The sequence below is a fragment of the Alligator mississippiensis genome, chromosome 4, assembly GCF_030867095.1.
Source record: "Alligator mississippiensis isolate rAllMis1 chromosome 4, rAllMis1, whole genome shotgun sequence".
Lineage (NCBI taxonomy): Eukaryota > Metazoa > Chordata > Crocodylia > Alligatoridae > Alligator > Alligator mississippiensis.
This window is the reverse complement of record NC_081827.1, coordinates 162,372,706-162,392,781: the sequence shown is the minus strand read 5'-3', so window position 1 is coordinate 162,392,781 and position 20,076 is coordinate 162,372,706. Positions and strand designations below refer to the sequence as shown.

General features: G+C 59.0%; 1 protein-coding gene across 6 annotated transcripts in view; it reads right to left on the bottom strand.

Annotated features, from left to right (window-relative positions):
* Window positions 1-515: 515 nt before the first annotated feature.
* Window positions 516-20,076, bottom strand: part of LOC102559475 (inactive phospholipase C-like protein 2) — a 54,342-nt gene continuing 34,781 nt past the window's right edge. For 3 of the 6 annotated variants that reach the window (XM_059726917.1, XM_059726918.1, XM_059726919.1), the window contains exons 10-13: window positions 19,356-19,559; window positions 18,037-18,112; window positions 12,826-12,935; window positions 516-1,173 (exon numbers count right to left, since the gene is read on the bottom strand). In XM_059726917.1, the coding sequence (XP_059582900.1) occupies window positions 718-1,173; window positions 12,826-12,935; window positions 18,037-18,112; window positions 19,356-19,559 (846 nt within the window). In that variant the 3' untranslated portion in view covers window positions 516-717. Of the gene's footprint in view, window positions 3,137-6,931; window positions 8,602-12,825; window positions 12,936-18,036; window positions 18,113-19,355; window positions 19,560-20,076 lie in introns of those variants that run through there. The other 3 variants (XM_019476365.2, XM_019476358.2, XM_019476372.2) reach the window with 3 other exon arrangements.

The window sequence follows — 20,076 nt, the reverse complement described above, 5'->3', positions numbered from 1 at the left end:
CCAATCATGATGACTGTGAAACCTTACAGCTCACCAGCCTGGGGCCACTCACCACCCACACAGATAAGACTCCAGTAGCATCACTTTGCCTGGAAGGGACTGCTTATCTCATGTGCCAGGGAGAGGCAGCAAGGTGGCACCTGGAGCCCTGATGAGGCCAGCACCCAGTGGTGATTCACCCTGTGCTCTCACTTACTTCTTGCTGTCTCAGAAGATGCCCTCGGAAGGGTACATCTTGTGCGGCAGTTTCCCTTGAGTCTGGGATCCTGTCAGCCCTCCCAGCTCCATCTTTCCCAGACACTGGCTCCCTGACAAACCTCTCCTCCCTCATGCTCTGACCTGCACAGAAAGGGATGCACACAGAGGCACTGGCAGAGGGAACCAAACCCATAATAATCCTCAGCATCACACTCAAAGACCCTATCTGCTGCTCTCTTAAGCTGCACAGAAAGGCCCTGAGCCACTGATGCCCACCCAACATGCTACCAGCAGATGACATGAGGACAAGACAGCAGTGAAATGTCATGGTAGTTTATTTGCAAAAGGCTGGCAGTGCCCATGGTGTCCCCAGGCAGGGTGCAGCTTGGGGCCATGCAGAGGGTGTTTAAAAGTTTTTATTTACACATGGCTCCAGAGGTTGAGTCCTGGGGGTTTCCCCCCCACTCAGGGATCCTGTCCCCCTCCCACCCCTGCAGGGAGCCAGCTCCCCCAGCCACCTCAGTAGAAGCTCTTTGCTGCCACCAGGTCTTGGCTCTTGGTAGAGTCCTTTCCCATCTGTCCCATGCACTCCCTGGTACCGCTGGGGTCAGCGTCAGAAGCTCCCCGGGCTGGTGTCGGCTGGGTATCTGTGCCTGAGGGGCAGCCTGATGCATTGTGGCAGGCCAAGACTGGGTGATCCGGTGCCAGTTCTGCCCGCCTGCCCATCGTGAGGATGCCAGCTGCGTGGTTGCCTGAGCCCTGAAGCAGGCGGTAGAGCCGGCTCTGGAAGGGCTGCGAGCCACTCTTTCTCTTGCCCAGGGTGAGGATGCCTGCAGCATGGTTGCCCATGCCATGCAGTAGGTCATAGATGCGGCATGAGCAGGTCTTCTGGCGACAGCAATCAGGAACACCCTGCCGAGCCACAGCCAGGGAGCAGAGCAAGAAGAGGAGCAGGAGGCAGGCAGCTTTCTGGAGCTGTGGAGGGGCAGGGCAGATTAGTGTAGGAGCATGCTGGCTGAGGAGCAGGGCTGGCAGTCACAGGGTTAATCCTGACATGTACCCCAGCACTTCAAAATCCAAGCTGGGGGACTCAGGGGGTCTAACCAGCCCAGTGCCAGCCCCCCAGCTGCTGCACAGGGAAGTGCAGAGACAGAATATAACCCACGCCCAAGAAGGGCTGGCTGGGATCCCTGGGACCAGCGCTTCTTGGCCTGGAGCTTCTGTGATTGTCTGTCCCCTTGACAAGTCCTAGGACAGGGGTGGGCAAAGTATGGCCCATGGGCCAGATTCAACCCACCAAGAGATTTTATTCAGCCTGTGGTGGGTGTCTCAGCCCCGCCTGGCCCAAGTGGCCAAGCTGTGGTGTGTGTGGCAGGTCCCACTGCCCTAAGTTGGGGGTGGCGTGGCAGTTAGACTCTGCTTCCAGGCAGCCCCATGGCGGCACCTTCCAGCTGCTGCTACTAGCATCTGCTGCCGGACCCAGCCCCACTGCCTGGGCACCCTGGCCCGTCTGCCCTGCACCCACCTCCAGGGACACCGGGTAACAGGGCAGGGTCTCCATGGAGCCCAGCCCAGGACCCGCGCAGGCAGGGCACACTCGGCCTGGCAGATGGGACGGAGCCGCAGGTGGGTGGCAAGCGGCATCCAGGAGCTGGACAGGCAGGCGGGGCTGGGACTGTGGGGTAGTGACAGTGCAGGGCCAGGGCTCAGGCTCAGGGCAGAGCCATGATCCACTGCCTGCATGTCCCTGCGATGGGCACCGGTTCTGCAGGCAGGGACATGCCAGGAATGGATCGTGGCTCTGTCCTGGGCCCTTGTCCTGTGTTGGCCCCAGCCCCAGCCCTGCCCACCCATCCATCCTGCACCCAGATGCCGCTCCTCACCCACCTGCAGCCCTATCCCATCCATCCAGCTGAGCATGCCCAACCTGCAGGGGTCCCAGACTGGTCTCCATTGAGACCCTGGGGCCAGGCTGGGATCCCCAGGCAGTGACAGCATGGGGCTGGGGCCCGGGCCAGAGCCTCATAAGGAGTTTTGGTGAGCTGTTGATGGCCGAGAAACGGAAGGGGGTGTGGGGCAGCTGCTGACCTGCCCTGCAGCAGCTCACCAGAACTCCCTAAGTGGCCTTCTGGCCCAAAAAATTGTCCACCTCAGCCCTAGGAGATCCTCCTCCTCTTCCTGCCTGGTCATAGAAGGTTCCTGCCCCTCCCAGCCAGCTGCAGGTGCAGAGTTCCCATCATCACTCACTGCTCTGTCCCACTTGGATGCCATTCCTAATGTAGCCACGTTTGCACTCAGCCCAGGGGGCAATCTCTCCTAATGGCTCCAGCTTTGGCTAGTCCAACATCACAAGGCTCCTCCATGGGTCGCCTGCCCCCATGGATTGGAACAGAACCCAGGAGTCTTGGCTTCCAGCCCCCTTACTCTATTAGGAAAGACATCGGTCCCCCTCCCAGAGACAGGTCGAGGCTCTGAGCTTCCCCCCAGCACCACGAAACCTTGGTCCCCTCTCAGAGACCCAAGGGTCAGAGCTGGGCTAGGCTGCTCATGCCAGTTTGCCTAGGAGAGCACGAGGCTGGGGTCAGGGGGTCCCTACACCCCACGCTGGAGCTGGGCTGGCAGGACTTGCCCAGTGAATTCAGCAGGGCAGGGATCCCCAGCCTCTGGCTGTCACTGGATTTCAGGCAACACACCCTATCCTGGTCAGAGGTTCTGCACTTTGTTTCCCACCCCTGTCTGTCCACTCCTGTCCCTCCCACCCCCATGCCACCCTTTCTGCAAGCATCTTCTCTGCAGCTCCCTGTGGCTTCCATGAGACTCCCAGCCTAGCTCTGCCCAATGCGTGTCCTCAGGACCCCGGGAGACATACCTTGGCGTTTGGCGCCTCCATTGTTCCAAGGTGTCTTCAGGTGGTCGAGCGGAGATGTGGCATGACCCGCTGTGGGAGGCAAGGTGCAGAAACACCCTGAGTTGCTCTCCCAGCAGCCCAGCCTTTTATAGGGCCGCATTCCCTGGAGGCCCATTCATAGCCCTTTCCAGCCCAGGCACAATGGCACTGCCAAAAATACCTCTTGGATATGGAGGGGCCGGGGCTGCAGAAAGGGCTGGTCTCCGGGAGACCCGCTCCCATTGTTCCTGGTAGCCTGGAGACTGGTCTGGCCTTTCCCCTCATTTGTGGTGGCTCATTATGCAGCGGTGTCCGACTCCCTGCGTAGCCCGGTGCTAATGAGCCTGTAATTTCCTAAGGAATCTATCGTCTAAGCAGCACAAAGGGGCGGAAGGTCAATGCTGAGGAGGGAGCAGAGGGTGGGCAGGATGGCCCTGGCTGGCTGTAGACAATGATGGTTCTTGGGGAAGGCACAGGGGGCTTGTTTGTCTGGGCCCTATTAGACTAATTACCTCTTTACACAAAGGAGAATGGCCAGTCAAACCCAGACATTGTCACTTCCTGCCGTGTTGGAGGGACTGGCATGGCATCCACAGCCTGGCTCTGCTGGAAGCCCCCCCTTTACCCTCATCTCCATCCCCAAAAGACTGCCCCCACCCACCAGCCCTCATGGCTGGAGCAGCCCTTACCTCTGCTGAGGCTTCAAGCACTCAGGCAGCACTCTGGCTTCATGACTTGTGAGGAAGCATTTATCCCCCCTTTGGCTCTACCTGGATCTGACACAGAGCTCAAGGTGATGGAAGCTGCATCCAGCTGGGTCATGCACAGAGCCAAGAGGACATCAGACCTTCACCCTGCAGAAGGGACCTCTGCACCCAGCCACCTTGGCATCCTGTGGGGCATAACCCGGGCAAACCAGGCAGAGCTTAGGGAGGTGTCTGCTCATGAGGATGCCCCATAGGCAAAGCCAGTCACCCCAGGGTAAGCCCTATGTCCCCCTCTTTAGAAGCTTGTGATGAGTCCACAAAAGCCAAGACCCACTGTACAGGGTTCTTTGCCATCACAAGGGGTGGTTTGTGCCTCCCGGGCACCCCTAGGCTGCCCATCCACCCCTGCCCACAGAAAGGGCACAGTCCAGGCATCAGGGTGAAAGAGACACCCACTACACAGCCATGACCACCAGAATGAACGTAGGGCCAGCAGCTTGGGAGTTAAACACACTGTCTCCACTCACCTGTCAGCCACCACCAGCAGTGAGGTGATGCATTTGCCTGGTTGTTCCCAGGCAATCAGAGCTCCTGAAGGGAAGGAGGCTGGAGGCTTTATCCAGCCCATTCTGGTGGGAACCCAAGGAGCATCCCAGGCTGTGCAGGATTGTCAGCCACACCAGCACCCAAGGGAAAGAGAAGGCACTGCCTCAATGAGCTCTGGTCCTTCCTAAGAGGGCATGGCCTCTTGTTGCCACAATGACTATCAATCTAATAAGCAGGATAGGCAGGGACAGAGTCTACACGGATGTCCCTGCTGCCATCAGCTTGGACTAGGGCTCCCAAGAGAGGGTTTTCAGCTGCCCGGGAGCTTGACTGTGGGAGGGAGTATCTGCAGGCTGGAGGGGACAGGGTGGTGCAACTGTCTGTGCAGCATGAGGTAGAGCTGCATGTGGTTCAGGCACCCCATCTTCCAGGTCAGGCCCTGTCCTGTGAGAGCAGGGATGGGGAGGGGGTGTTCAGTGCAATGGGAGCAGGGCCCAAACCAAGACTGGTACTGACTTTCCTCCCTGTGCCAACCTCAGCTAAGGGCACATAACAGGGGGCAGCAGAAAGGAGCTGTCAGGGTGCATCTGCTCTGAGGATGAGCTGCGGGGCTTGAAGGCCCAGCTCTCTCACAGGCACTGGATGGAACTGGGTCTTGCTGCTTATATAGGCCCAGGCTCAGCAGGGAGAAATCAGGGCTGGGTTCTGGGCCTCCAGGTGTTGGGAGACTTCACACTGGCAAGGGGTGGGGGCTCTGCCAGCAGAGATATCACCTAATTGCTTTTATGCTGGGGGAAGCATTTCTGGGTAGAGCTGGCAGGGGGTCTGCGGTTGGGGCAGGTTCTCCATGTGGCAGGAGCCAAGCAGAGGGGCGGGAGGAAGAAACACAGCCTTGGAACTCCCCAGGGAACATAGAGCAGAAGCTTCAGGCTGAGCTGTTGTCAGACCAGCGACAGTAAAGCCTGCAGAGACAAGCCCCAAGCTGTGCTGGGGGAACAGATGTGGCAATGCCAACATCCCAATCCAGGGGGGTTTGCAGTGTGGGGTCACTACTAGGATAGAGGGATGCCAGAAGTCCGTGGGGCAGCTGCATACTGCAGTCAACAGAAGTATATCCCAAGGTACCCCTTCTCTGCATCACCTGCCCTAGGTCTGGACCCAGCCTCCACAGATGGCCATGGCACCCCCAGTGGCCCTGCATGTCCTGCTTCCTCCCCTCTGTCCTCTCAGGGTATCACCCTGTTATCCTGTGCCATATTTGGATGGTGAAATTGGTCTCTGAGGGCAGTCTCTCCCAATGTGAGCTTTCTGGACATGCAGTGTCACTCACAGTGGGACTCCAACCCCCTCTGAGACTCTCCTCCCTTGTGCTGGGCCCTGCCAGCCTGAGCTGGGGCCCTCTAGGTCCTGATTGCCTTAAGGGCTTTAATCATTACCTCCTGCCACCTTAGCCACATACATGCCTCTCTGTTTTCACTGTATGTACTTCACTGGTGCACTGACCCTATCCAGGTCTTAGCCCTCTGAGCCCCTTGCTCTTCCTGGGCTGTTACCCTCAGCCTAGGAGCTCCTTAGCCTTGGCCCACACAACCCCCTAAGTCCCAGACCCTTGCAGGGCTCAGTCATGGCCTCAGCTCTTTCTCTAATCATACTCTGACCCCCCTGGACCATCTCAGCTCTAGCCCTCACAGCCCCCAGGGTTCCAGACTGTGGCAAGGCACTTATTTGGGTTTCAGCCCTCTATACCATGGAGTGCCCCTCCAGGTATGCCACCCATGGCCTCCATACCACCCCTATCAGCCCACTAAAACCTCCCATCTCCTGAGTCTCCAGACCCCTACAGCTTCCCTAGAATGACTAAACTTCCTGCATCAGCAGCCTGGGCTTTCAGGAGCTCTGTCCTCTCTGCAAATCAGGGCCAGAGTACCTCTCTAGCTCTAGAGTCAGGCTTTAAGTACCCTGGGTGCCATCCCTCTCTGGTCACCTAACCTCTGACTAGCTCAGGTGGTTCTGCCCAGCCTATTACTTATCCTGCTCTGCTCGACTGCCGTCTGCCCAGCTGTCTCCCATCTGCTCCTAAGCTACCTGTCTGCTTGCAGGCCTGCCCAGTGGCTTGTTGCAGTGCTTCTTGCCTCAGGTAGCTGTCTGCAGCCTTTCTCTATATCTGCCCCAGTGCTGCTTACTTCTCTGCAGCTGGCCCCTGCTTGAGAGACAGTCTTCTAATGCTACCCTCCTAGTCCCTAAGTAACAGGGATTAGAGGGCCCTGCTATGCTCTTCCTCCTCCTCCTTCCTGGACCCCCTTGGCACTGCAGCCTGTCACCACAGAAGCGACAGTGAGGGGGAATCATGCAGAGAATATAGCTACATGCTGCTTCCAATTCTGTGCTCAGTCCCCCTGACCTCCAGCTTGGTCTTCCCTGCCCCAGGGCTGCCCTGCCCCAGGGACCCCCACTGGGGATAAGCAGGCCCCTACCACCACACAACAGGAAGATTTCCACTGTTGGCATAGCCTCCCCCTGGCCAGACCTCCTTCCCCTCCCCATCAGAAATACCAACCGGGAGCATGGAAATAGGAACAGCCATGGCATCAGCTTGGGGTCTAACACTCTTTATAACACTCTGCTGCTTGGAGCCTGCATCACACACTCAGAGATAGTGGAGGCGGGGAGGTGTCATGCCCAGCTTTCTCCTGCCTGTGGATCCAGCCTGAGCGCTGGGGACTCCAGCTGGGCCAGACCCCTGCTCTGAGCACTCCCAGGAAGCAGAGGTGGGCCAAAGCCATGCAGCCCCATTTCACTGCCCCCCCTCACCCACCCAGCTCAACCTGTCTTAGCAAAGATGCCTCTAAACATGGGCCTCATCCCAGAGGGAAAGTCAATATGGTTTCCCTGCTGGTCAGCCCATGTTTCTCTTTGCCTCCAGCTGGTTGGTCCAGGGCAGGTCTGGATCTCTACCCCATGGCTAAGCCAGGTCTACAAGCTTCTCATCTGCAGCATCTGAGCTCCATCTGTGGATGGGGCAGCCCCTGAGCACTGACTCCTAGTACTGAAAGCCTTAGGTGGAATCCATACACCAGGGGTCCTGACAGGACAGCCACTGGGAATGCTGGTCTGGACGGCAGGTAGGAAAGCTGGGACCATCCCAGCTATGTTGGCTGCTCCCCACTGCCTGAGGCAGCTCATCTGGTTTGTCCCAGATCTGATGAACACCCAGCAGACCTGAGAGCCAGGCCAGGGTCCTCAGCAAATGAGGCAAGTCAGAAAGGTCAGCTGTGACCTCTGGGCCAGTGCATGGACAAGTGCTAGTGATGCACATGTGTGCACACACACACACACACACACGTACACGCATGTGCACACACGCACACACATACACGCATACATGTGCACGCGCACATGTGCAGACATGCACGCATATGCACACACACATGCATGCACATGTGCACACACACACGCACGCATGCACGCACACACATGATCCCAGGGCCCCTTCTCAACCTAGCTACCTGCAGCAGGATGGAGCCTTTCATTAGAAAGCAGCAGCAAGGCAGGAGAGGAGGTAAGACCAGGGGAAGCACAGAAGAAAGGGTCAGACTGACTTCCAGACATCCTGGCACTAGCTGCTCCTCACTTCTCACCTCTTCTCAGCTCTGAACCTCCTTCCAGCTCCAAAGAACCTCTGTCCATACGGGGACTCTGCTGGTACCCGTGTGGACTGCACCCACATGTATTCTGCCCCGACTCTGTAGGAGCCATAAATTCATCTGCCAGGTCTCGGTGAGATATCACCTCCCTTGTGCCTGGGTTGCTCAAGGGGCCCAGCAGAATCCTATCAGCCCCTTGCTAACACTCCTTGAAGGGCACCCCATGAATGGCCAGCTGTAGCCCTGCCAAGAATGCCACTGCCAAGTCTTTAAAATTCATGATAAAAAGCTGTCAAGCTGGCTGGAGTCTCTGGACACAGGGGGCCAAGGGTGCCCCCACAGTCCCGGGTCTGAGGCACTGGGGCAGCCACAGGGCCTCCCACCTCTGGCTGGGCCGCTGTCTCAGTCCAGGCCCCAGTGCCCCACACCGCGGTCAGCAAGATGCCATGTCACTGCCTCCTTCTGTCTCAGGAATGGGCTCCAGTGGGGTCCGGACCCGGCTGGGTTCTGGGGAGGCTGAGCCATTCCTGCCGATGCCACAGGACTGTCCGGCATTGTGGATCTGCCACAGGTTGTCCAATGCCTCTGCCTTGGCCTGTTTGAGCAAATCAGCTTGGCCCTGCAGCAGGGGAAAAGTCAAGGGTCAGGTGGGGGTAAAGGGTGTTAGGGCCCATCAGCACAGCCCCGAGGCAGTCCCCTCCCCATCGCAGGGCTGGAGGCAGGCATGGAGGCTGGGTTTTGCTGTGGTCTCCTCACCTTCAGAGCAAAACTGATCCTGCAGAAGAGGCTAGAGCACAGAGAGCAAGGGTTCCCTTCTGTTAGCCAGGGCTCAGGCTGCAACAGGGGCTAGGGGAGGGCCAACTATCCCCCCCACTCACTGCATGTGAAGGCCACAGCATGATAGGACTGTGCCCCTCCCCTAGCCATTGCTTTGGGGCTGCCCAGATCCAAAAGAGCCTGGCCCTGGGGGTGCCTATCCTCATGCATCTTCTGTACCAGATAGCACTAGCACTGGCCAGAGCCTTCAGCAGCTGGAGGATGGCAGAGCCTAGGGTGGTGGTGGCACTGTCCCTTGTCACTGAGCAGTGTTGACTCCCTCACCCAATCCTGGGGAGGCTGGCTGGGCTGGTGCCTCTGGTGCCACCTGAAATCCCAGAGTAGGACTGGAGCTCCATGCCTTCCTGCTCAGAACCATGCAGGTCACCTGGCAAGGTACAGTCCAGCAGCAAGCAGGATCTACACATGGGGCAGGGAACCAGCTGCCCCCTACACTGACCCAGGTCATGGAAAAGAGAGGCGAAGTAGGGGGGAGCTTTTCATGTAGCTCCAAAGTTTATGTATTGCCAAAACAGCCCTGGGGCACCTTACCAAGGGGGCCCCACAAGTCAGATAGGCAGGGAGAGCAATGACACCAGGTGGGATTCAGAGACAGTAGCTGCCCTAGCTCAGCACTGGGAAGGGGAAAGACACCAGAGGCTTTGAGCTGGCACTGGGACTTGAAGACCCATCCACTCCATGGCTGTGAGCTGGGGTCAAACCCAGGACCTCCAGCATTCAGAGTACGGACAAGGGGCACTAGCTAAAGGAGTGGCTCCATCAGCTGGCCACAGAGTAGGCTGTTATCCTGTGCGTGGGCAGCCTCCTTAGAGATGCATGATGCAGCTGAGGCACTGGTTGATGCTCAGCTCCCTGCTCCACCCCATCCCCCACCCAGCTGCATGGTATTCACTCTGCAAATGGATTTACTCTCACAGCCTCCATTGGCCTCGACACTGACTCAAGGTTCCTCTGCCCCAGCCTGAGCATGCTCTAGGCACAGCCTGCAATGCCCACAAGATGGCAGCACTGCATTGCCGCATGGCTCCTAGGCCACCAGCAGCCAGGACCAGAGAGCTCCATGCTCCCATGTGCTCCAGACTCATGCATTGAGAAGCCCCAGATCCCACACACCCCGGGGCATCCTCACTCTAGAAACCAGCATATAGCAGCCAGGCCTGGGAGAGATGGAGGGTGCAGGACACTGGGGTACACCCTACCCTTCCAAGAACAGCCCATGGGATCCTTGCTTGGACAGCTCCTTGAGCAGGGAAGGATGGCAGCTCAGGATTGCACTCAAGTAGGGTGACTACCTTTTCAAAATGCAAAAGCAGCACGCCTGGCCTCCTTGCCTCGCTCTGTCCTCCCATGCTGGGTCCTGCCCACTGGGTTGCGGAGGTCCCAGGGGAAGGGCAGCAGGGTGGGGAGCCCTAAATCTACAGCAGGCAGCCTGCATCCACTCTTGCCCAAGCAAAAATATGGGAGGGAGGCACATGCCCCACATGCCTCCATCCCTGGGAGTAGGGTGACCACCCATCCCTAATTAGGCTGGACAGTCCTGTAATGGGAGCATCAAGTCCTAGTCCCAGGCTGTATGACTCTGGATAACATTTGTCCCCCATTCACAGTGTTGTGCGTGGATCCGGGCTTTCCATTCACCATGGAAAAACATGGGAAAATGGCAGGTTTCGCCTTGCAGGCTGGCAGCATTTCCCCATGCAAGAGACTGCTTGGGACTGTGGGGAATGGGACACAGTGCCATGTGCATGCCCACACACATGCACATGGCCAGGAATACACCCAGGCAGCATGGAGAGCAGTTTCCTACAGGTAAGTCTATGGGGGAGACAGGGCATAGGAGGAGCAGGTGGTACAGACTGAGGCCCCCACAGTGAGGGATGGAGTGGGGCAGGGGCTGGGGGTGCTGCCCAGCCAGGGCAGTGAATGGGGCCTAGGGCAAGGGCACTGGTGGCTCATCCAGGGGGCAGAGGGTGCAGCTCCCCACCACTGCATGCGCTCCTGGGGGAAGGCCATGGCAGGGTATGTCCTCTAGATTTGAGTGAGGGGTGGGGCCGGATGTAGGCTGCCCACTGCAGGCTCAGGGCTTCTTGCCCTGCTGTCCTCCCACCAGCCATGCCATGGCAGAAGGGGGTGGGGAGGGGGAGGAGAGGTGGGCATGTGTCCCACTATTCCATTTTGAAAAGGTGGTCATCCTATCCAGGTGTGCACACAGTGGCAGGGAGCTGCCCCCCTGATGCCCCCTGGATGAGCTGCCCATGGCTCTGTAGCTCTGTTCCACTCCACAGCTGGGCCCCACAGCTGCACATTTTAGCCCCGGGCCCCATGCATAGCCTGGCCAGGCAGCACCCCCAGCCCCCAACCCTGCCCCACTCTCTCCCTCACCTGGGGGCCTCAATATGCTCCACCACCCCCTCCTCCATGTTGCCTATTTCCCCTTCCTCCCATAGACTTACCTGCAGGCAGCTGGGGGAGCTGCTCTCCACTGCTGCCTGGCTGTATTGCTGGCTATGTGCGTGTCTGCACACACACAAGCATGTAATGCCCCCTGCAACCTGCTACCCCCAGCCCCAAGCAGCAAGCAGAAAACCCAGATCCCTGCACATGATACTGCTATGGTTTGATTGTGTGGAGGGGAATCTGGGACAAATACTGTCCTACAGTTATTCAGCCTGGGACCCAGGTTTGAACGTTACATTTCGAGACTGTCCAGCCCAGTTAGGGTTGGGTGGTCACCCTGCACTCAAGGGCAGCATCCCGCTCTGCAGTCTGCCTTGAAAAGCAGACTGCCCCTGCTACCCCCTGCAGACAGCTCATGCAAAGGCAGGCAGAGAGTAGGCCCAGGGGTACCTAGCACCATGCTAGAGAAGAGGCACTGCAACAGTGGGATGCTCATTGAAAACCAGAGTCTGGAAGCACATTAAGGGGCCACCCAGCTCCTGGCTTCTGGCCCAGCTCCAGGTCCTTGCTGCACAGAGGCAGTCAGCAGAAAAGCTCTTTTCCCCTAGGGAGGTGGCTTCCAGCCCTAGCCCCAGCGCAGACTGGGAGAGCAACATGCCTGGTCCAAGGGTGGGGGTAATGATGCTGGGGGGAGGCAGAGATAGCAGAGCCAGGGCCCTGTATCAGTTAAGGAGGGGCAGAGGAGGGGTCAGTGGCAGAGCCCTCCACCCCTGCTAAAGCACTGACTTAATTCCCTGCCCCTTCACTGCAGCTGGGAGGCTGCACTCACTGTCAGTGCACCACCCCCACACCCCACACCACATCAGCACCACCAACCTCAACTCAGCCAGGTCCCAGGGGAGTCTGGGCCTGTAGCAGGTGGCCTATAGGGCTGAGCACTGGGCTGGCTCTGCAGAGCTACAGACAGCTGTGACTACCCCGGAAGGGCGCCTATGGAGGCCTGCTACATGGTCTGATGTGCCACTCCCAGCACTAGCCCAGCAAGTGGGGAGTGGGGCCTAAAAGATAGAGCACTGGACTGAGAGCCAGGACTCCCAGGTTCTGGATCAGTCTCTGCTACTAACTCTCCTGGGAAAGGACTCCCCTTTGCCTCCTTTGGCTTGTTCCCCTGGTAGAACGACTTGGGGTGAAGGGGGAGGATCTCTGTTTGCCAGGTGCAGTGAAAAGGCACAGGACAGGCTCTGCAATCGCTCTTCACAGGCCCTGGCGTCACGGGCTGGTGCCTTGCACTGCAGCAGCTGCGGGGAGAACAATTGTTTCACCATGCCCTAGCTTTGTCAGATGTCACAGCACCCTGGGGAGAGGAAGCAGGGTCTGGTGCTTTGCCTTGACAAAGCACCTCACAGGCAGGCCTCAGCCCTCACTCTTGCCCTGCTCTGTAGCTGGGGAAACTTAGGCATGGGAGAGGAAGGAAGAGACCCTCACTGCAACAGAGCTGGAAGCAGCACTCCTGGCTCTCACTTGTGCTGGGCTTTGGGTTCCAGGCTCAGCCACCCCTGGGCAACTGGGCACCTCTCTGTGCCCTACGGCAGCCAGGGCCTGATGTTACCTTCAGCACAGTGATGTTCCACGCAAAACTCTCCAGTGCCTTCTGCAGCTTCCTGCCCTTTAGCCCCTCCTTGGCCTCCAGCCGGTGCAGCTCTTTGTGGAAATCCATCCCTGAGAGGCAGAGCACAGGGGAGAGTGTCACACATATGCCCATCGAGCCAGGGCCACGGCATCATCACAGGTGGAGATCCAGAAGATGCTGCTGAGCAGGGCATGGGTCACCAGCACCAATAAGCTGGCAAGGAGAGAGCCCCAAGGGTTACAGCAAAGCCAGAGGCAAAGTGCCCAGGACTGGGTTTGTACTGTGACTGTCCTGCACTGTACTGTACATTGAGAAGGCCAGCAGGGCACCAGCCCTGGGACAGCACTCTTTTGGCCAAAGGGGAGGGGAAGGGGCAGAGGGGAACAGCTGGGATCATCAAAGAGCTGCCCAAGCTGGCTGCACCCACACAGTGCCAGAGAGCCGCCGCCCCCCTGCCCCCGCACACACACACACACTCCCACTCAACAGCAGCAGTAGCTTCTGTTGCCCTGAGCTCCACATGTACCAGAGTCTGAGGCCAGGGCACAGACAAACTGTGCGTCCTGCCCCTTCATGCTGTTCTGCCAGTTAAAAGGACCCCATCTTTGCCCCCCTCCCCCCTCAAGCCAAAAGGGATGCTCTGCCATGGTGCTGCTAGCCAGGGGCACCCTGAGGTGGAGAAGTGGGGGAGGCAGGCCTGTGTCTGTGCTGCGTTGGGGGGAGGGGGGGCATGTCACATCTCCAGGTGGGAGGAGATGCCCTTCCAGAGCATGCCAAGGGACGTGAGGCTGTTTCCGGCTGGCTCGCCAGCAGCCTACAGCTGAGTCAGCAACTTTAAGCCACGTCCTCTTGCTCTTCATGCTGAGCAACAAGTGACTGATCTTTGGAGCAAGACAGGTGCCTTGTACCCCCATAGCCCATTCTTGAGCACAGCTACCAAATCCCACAGCTAGAGGAGGGTGAAAGCCTGCCAGGGGAGGAGAACTCCTTGCCAGCCTCCCCTGCAGGAACCAGTTGCTCCCAGCCTTCATTTTGCAGCAAATCCAGCCATGTGCCATGGCCACAAAGCAGCCTGTGGGGGGAGCTCTGCGGGCAGGGGGCAGCTGAGGGCCAGGGGCAGCAGGAGCAGGGTACAGTGTCTCAGGGCTAGGCCTGTGGGGCTTGGAGAAATATTAGAGTGCAAACACTGAGGTGTGGGGGGCACAGGTGGCAGAAAGCCAGAAGTAACAGGGCTTAACCCCCTCCCAAACTAATTTTGCAGCGGCTGGCAACGGCAGCAGCACCATGGTGCCGCCATCCTGCTTGGCACCACTGCCATACCCCACTGCTGCAGCGCCGCACCCAGCACCCCTGCCACATACTCCTCCACTGCCAGTGCGTGTCAGCCCCGCAACAGCCCTCAGCCCCTCCAAATAATATTTTCTCCCACCGCTACCAGTGGGGGGCTCTGCATGTGAGGGCTGCATGGCTTGGGGGAGAGCACTGTGCTTGGGGGCAGGGACGGGCCTGCAGAAGTTTGTGGTTGGGACGGGAGTTCAGGAGGGAGGACTCATGTTTTGTGGGAAAAAGAAAGAAACCACAAAATGTGTCATCATCCCCAGAACAAGAGCAGGGACCCATCCCCACTGTACCAGTCCTAGATGCCCTGTCCACAGCAGCCCACGGGGCATCCCAGCACATCCTGGTGCTATGGCACACCTACAGCCCACAAAGGTCCTGCACACTGCTCCTCCTTCCCACGCAGTGTCTGGTCCCCACCTGACCCCCATTTATTAACCCTCCCCTTGGCAGCAGGTACCAGTAGGCAGGGTCTCTGGGCAGGCACAGGACAGGCTCTGGGCTCGCTAACTCTCCTGATGGTAACAGGAGCTGGCAGGAGAGCTGGCTGGGAAGTGAGGAGTCTGGGAAGCTTCAGACCATCCCAAGGAGGGCAGGGCTGGGAGACCCAGTGGCCATGACACTGGGAACAGGCTCCAGGGAAAAGCATGGAGAGAAAGCCAGGAGCAACCAGCATCATGCTTGGACATGAAGGGTACCCTGGCACTACACAGCTACTGGCTAAAACACCCAAGAGCAACAGTGTGCCAAGGAGTGTCTCTGCCAGCTCAGTACATGCTGCTCCATACCTCAGGAGCGACCCGTCACACAGCACACACATCCCCACTGCGCTCCAGAATCCCAGTGGGACCTTCCCTGAGTCCGCCTCTTCCAAATCTCTCCCATTCAGGGAGGAAATCGTGTTGCTCGCTGGGACCCAGTGGTTGTGTACACGAGGAGCTGAACACGCCCTGTGCGGAGCCCTCGTCAGCACGTTCTATATTTACCCCTCTCTGACGCAGTGCACATGTCGGGCCCACACAAGGTCACCCACACAACTGCAGATCGCCCACTTGCCATCAATCAGCCCCCTCAGAGCCATACCAGCTTCCTAGCGGGGGCCTTGCTGGGCCCCATGGGGCCCAGTGAGCAAGGCACGGCCCAGAGCCTGGGCCATGAGAAAGAGCATCCTCCAGCTCTGTGCTGATTGCCCCAGGCCCAAGGGACAACACTGACATCTGACTCAGGCTAAGAGGTGTAAGCAGCTAAGCTAGGGGGCTGACACTCGCAGGGGCTGGAGGCATCGGCTCTGCCCTGCTCTTCCTGCCTGCCAGCTGCCACCAGAGTGGGCCGGGGAAGGCAGCTTGCTCCTGCTGGGTGATGGATTGGGAAGGCTCTGCCCAGGGGCTGGGTGTTCCTGGCAGGCGCTGTGCCTCCTGCAGAGGCTGGGCCAGGCTGCCTGTTTCTGGTGCACAGAGCCAGCTGCAAGCTCCCTGGGGCAACAGCATGGTTGGGCTGTGGGAGCCAGGCCACATTAGACTTGTGCTAGCTACCTCTTTGGCAAGGAAGCAAGGACTGGAATGGACCGGGGGACCATTCCCTCTGCACCTGGATTCTTCCTGGGGCAAGATGAGGCAAATGGTAGGGAGATGCTGGCTGGGGATGCCCTCCTTGTTGATCCCGCACTTTCCCCAGCAGTAAACCCTAGATGTACCTGCTGTGTGCCCTAGGGGACACTGCAGCACAGCTGGGGGGTGCACTCTTTGGATTCTGCCTGAACTAAACCATAGCCAGAAACCCCTAGGTAGGGCAAAGAGACAGAGGCAGGAAGAAGAGAGGAAATAGGCATGGGGCAGGGGGAGAAGGCAGTAGCCTAAACTAGGGTTGAGGGCAGGAAGGAGCAGCCTGACCCCAGCCCTTCCTGGGCAGAGCAAACTGGGGAGCATGGGCACTGGCCTGGCTGGGAGCCCTGCCCTAGCCTGGCTGACCCATACCACCCAGGCTGCTTATAGCATTCCAGGGATGTGGCTCTCCCAGGGATATTGATAGCCAGGCTGCCGCAGACTCCAGCTTAGGCCTGCTATCTATAGCCATGGGCACTTGTGGGAGGGGCTGCAGCACTGCTTCCATGGGCACTTGGGTCACTGGTGTGTCACTGTACATGCACAGCACTGCAGAGCTGGGGCTGAGAGGCACCTGCAGGCTGGAGACATGGCAGGGATAGCAGGGGGATGCAGGTCAGGATGGAGTGGCACTGGCAAGACTGGGAATAGCATAGACCCCAGGATGGAGACAGCCAGGGGTTATGGATTGGAACTGAGGGGCACTGGCAAGGCTGAGCCTGAGGGGGACCCCAGGGCTAGGATAGAAGGTGGCTTTGGGGAGGCATGGCAGGGCCAGGGGCAAGAGAAAGCCCAGAACTGGGTTAGCAGTGTCTGTGGCTCAGGCATGAAGGGCACCAGCAGAGCGGTGTCAGGGAAGCCACGCTAGGGTCAATACACAGGGCCCCTGGCAGAGCTCAGAGGTGGGGGCGGGGCAGTCTGACAGCAGCACCTGCCTGTGTGGGTTCAACCATGTGTCTTTTATGTCATCATATGCAGTTGCCACTTCTCCCGTCAGCCCCAGTCTGTTATTGCTGATGCTAATTATATTCTGGCGTTTGGCAGTTAATGACTCCTCTCCACTTCCTCATCAGCCTTCTTTGTGCTGCTCCGAACTTCTCCCCCTCCCCACACAGGGCCCATTACTGCCCACCTGCCAGTGCCCGGCTCTGCTGGGAGACAAAGCTCGTGGGGAGGCTGCTCCTGGCAGAGGCATCCTGCAACTGCAGGTCACGTCCTCTCTCACACCCCTGGTGCCCCAAGGGATTTCGGTTTCACACGATCTATTTCTGGGAGCTGCACACTCGCTCCATGGATTGGGTGTTCCAGTGGAAAGTGGCCCAGGCTCTCTGGCAGCTGACATCTGGGAGATGGGACAGGCTCCTGCTGTGCCCCTGCTTCCTCCCCCCAGCCCAGGTACATGTGAAAACCACAATGGGCTGAGCATAGGGCCCACAGAGTGTGAGCCACTCAGAGGGGCCCCAGCATGGCAGCAGGAAATGGTTCTCCCAGATCCAGCTGGGGCCAAAGGACCACCTCCACCACATCCATCCGCCACTAGCTCTGCGCACTGGGCTGCCCCAGCAGCAGGCTCAGGAGACAGAAATGCCCCCATCATCACACAGCCACTGCCCCTCACAGTGGACTAACCAGAGCCAAACCACAGTCACATGCCCTCTAGGGCAGCCAAAGAGATGCCCCACACTTCCTCCCTGGGCATGTGCATCCCCCTCCATCCCCCCTTGCTCATACATGACTACCTGTGGAACCCAGCTGCTACAGCACCCCATGGTGTTTTTCCTAGAACCCACATGCAGGCATGCCACAGAGTAGCGATGACTCTTGCGCTCCACACAGCAAAGCAACAGGCCATAGCCTCAGGGAGACTGCATCCCTTCCAGGCAAGGTCAAAGCAGCAGCTCCATTTGGCAGGCACCATCACTTCTGCCCGTGCTGCACTACCAAGGGAAGGCCAAGATGATCTGGTGCTGGGGTCGGGTGGGTCATAGGGCCTTTCCCCTGGGGTGGAGAGAGGAGGCAGGCTCCAGCCTAAACTTGCCAGTGAGTGTCACTCCATAGCAGCACAAAGGCCAGCCCCTCTGACTCTTGGGGAGGTGTCAATCCCCAGACACCTTTCCCCCATTCCCAGACACCAGAGACCTGCTAAGGTACTGCAGGGCCAATGTGCCCATCTCCCTTGGTGCAAAAGGGCTGGCATACTCTCCCTATGCTCCTCCTGGGCCTCTGCCATGTTGCCCCTGCCTGGACACACCTGCTTGCTGGGCTTGGATGAGCTTGCTGTATACTGCATCAGCGGATTCAATAAGGGTCCGGCTGGTCTGGATCATCTGGAGGGAGGAGAAACGGCAGTGAGGAGGCTGGGCTGCAGACTGTTTAGCCCCCTCTCCTCCCCTCCCTCCCCCATCCCTACCTTGGCTCCAGGAGCTGGCACCTGCAGGAGAAACTTGGTGCCAATATTCAGAAGCCCTGCTGGCCCTCCTGTACACATGCTGCAGGTGTGCATGCACGCACACACACACACATGCACACACACACCGTGCAGCCCGGCCTCCCCTCAGCGCTGGCCCTTCAGCCCAGCACATCCCCTTTGCACCCAGGGGAAGGGACCGCTCCTGGCAGAGGTGGGAGGGATTCTACCCCCTACCAGGATGGTCAGTGAACCATATCCCCTGCCAGGCCCAGCTCCGCCGGTCCCAACAATGGCTCAGACCAGGTGCTGCACAGCTCACGTCTGGCCGGACGCCAGGCCTCCTCAGAACACAAAGGAAGGAAGCGGCTCCGGCTTCTGCTATTAATGGGATTTCTCCTGCCAGGCGGGATCACGTCTCCGCAGGACGCCTGGTGACCCAGCAAGTAACCCCAAGGAGCACTGGAGTGGGGGAGGGCTGTGGCGCCAGCACAGACACTGCTACTATGGAACAATGTCTTGGGGTGGGGGAGAAGGGGGTGCCTCCAAGCCATGGTAATATTAGGCACTTCCCACCCCCTGGCAGACTTAGAAGGGAGGCTCCAGCGACAGACCCCCCCCAACCCTATGCCGAGGCAGGGGTCATGTGTGCACAGGGAAGGGGTGTTCATGCTGCAGCTCCAGCACTGGGGATCCCAAACTCCAGGGCTGTGCTGATGTAAGGGATCCTGAGGGGGCTGCAGGTGGGACCAGGGCTGCTTCTTGGAGCTGCTGTGTCACAGCTCCAGAGTGAGTCATTTGGGAAGCCATGCAGTGCAGCACGTGGCAAAATCAATCACGGTCCTTTCCCTGCCCTGCTGGGTCTCCGCTGTCTCTCCTGGGAGGGGGCCAGGGCAGGGGGTGGTGCTGGCTTGTTCCCTGCAAACTAGCCTGGGCACTGGGGGAAAAGGGACAGTAAAGGGAGCACCCATTACCCACCCAAAGGGCTGGGACCCTCCTACTGCTGCTGGGGGTCAGGCATGGCTGGACCAAGTGCCCTTCAGTTCAGCCCAAAGCAGACAGCCCCAGCTGCAGCCAGCTCAGCATGGCCCCTGCCTGGCCCAATACCACAACTGTGGGGGGAAGAAGGGATGGGAGGCCTGGCTGCAGGGGAAGGTGCTTACAGTCTCGTAGGCGGTGAGCACTTTGCGTAGCAGCTCGGGGATGGGTCCCTGGGCCTCCATGGCCGGGTACTGCTCACCCAGGTTGAGCGTGACGGTGGGGGCGCCCTCGCTGTGCAGAAGCCACGTGGCCACTGTCAAGATGCACTGCTTCATGTTGGCCGCTGGTGTAAGCCCACACAGCTCCTTGAAGGACACCAGCGCATTCTGTAGGCAGGAGAAGGGCAGTGGGACTGGCAGCAGGTGCCTTACTACCAAGGGAGAGGAGGGTGGACAGCTCCTGCCCAGTGTCCCCAGCTGGGACCCCGGGTAGCCATCTGCTTGTGGATGGAGTGAGCTGTGTCCCCTGTCGCAGGGCACTGAGTCAGAGCCACCCTGTACTGATTCCCGCCTCCCCAGCCTCCTTTCCTCCCCTCCCCTGTCCCTCCCTTGAGCGTCGTTCAGAAACCCCAGGCCTGCCCAACAGCCTCAGACCTCTATACCAGTTCCCATGCCCTCCGTAGACAGGAGGCACTGGGAGATGCGCAACCATGCCAGCCCTTCTCTCCCTCCTCCAAGTTGCTCACTTTCCCTATGGCTCTCATCATGGGACCTCCCCACCATAAGACCTCCCCTGGTCTCTCTCTGTTGGGCAGCTTCTCCCCACCCCCAGGGTTGCTCTGCCAGACCCAATGCACTGGGTGCTCCTGAAGGGCAAGTGTGCAGGGGGCCACAGGGCTGGGCA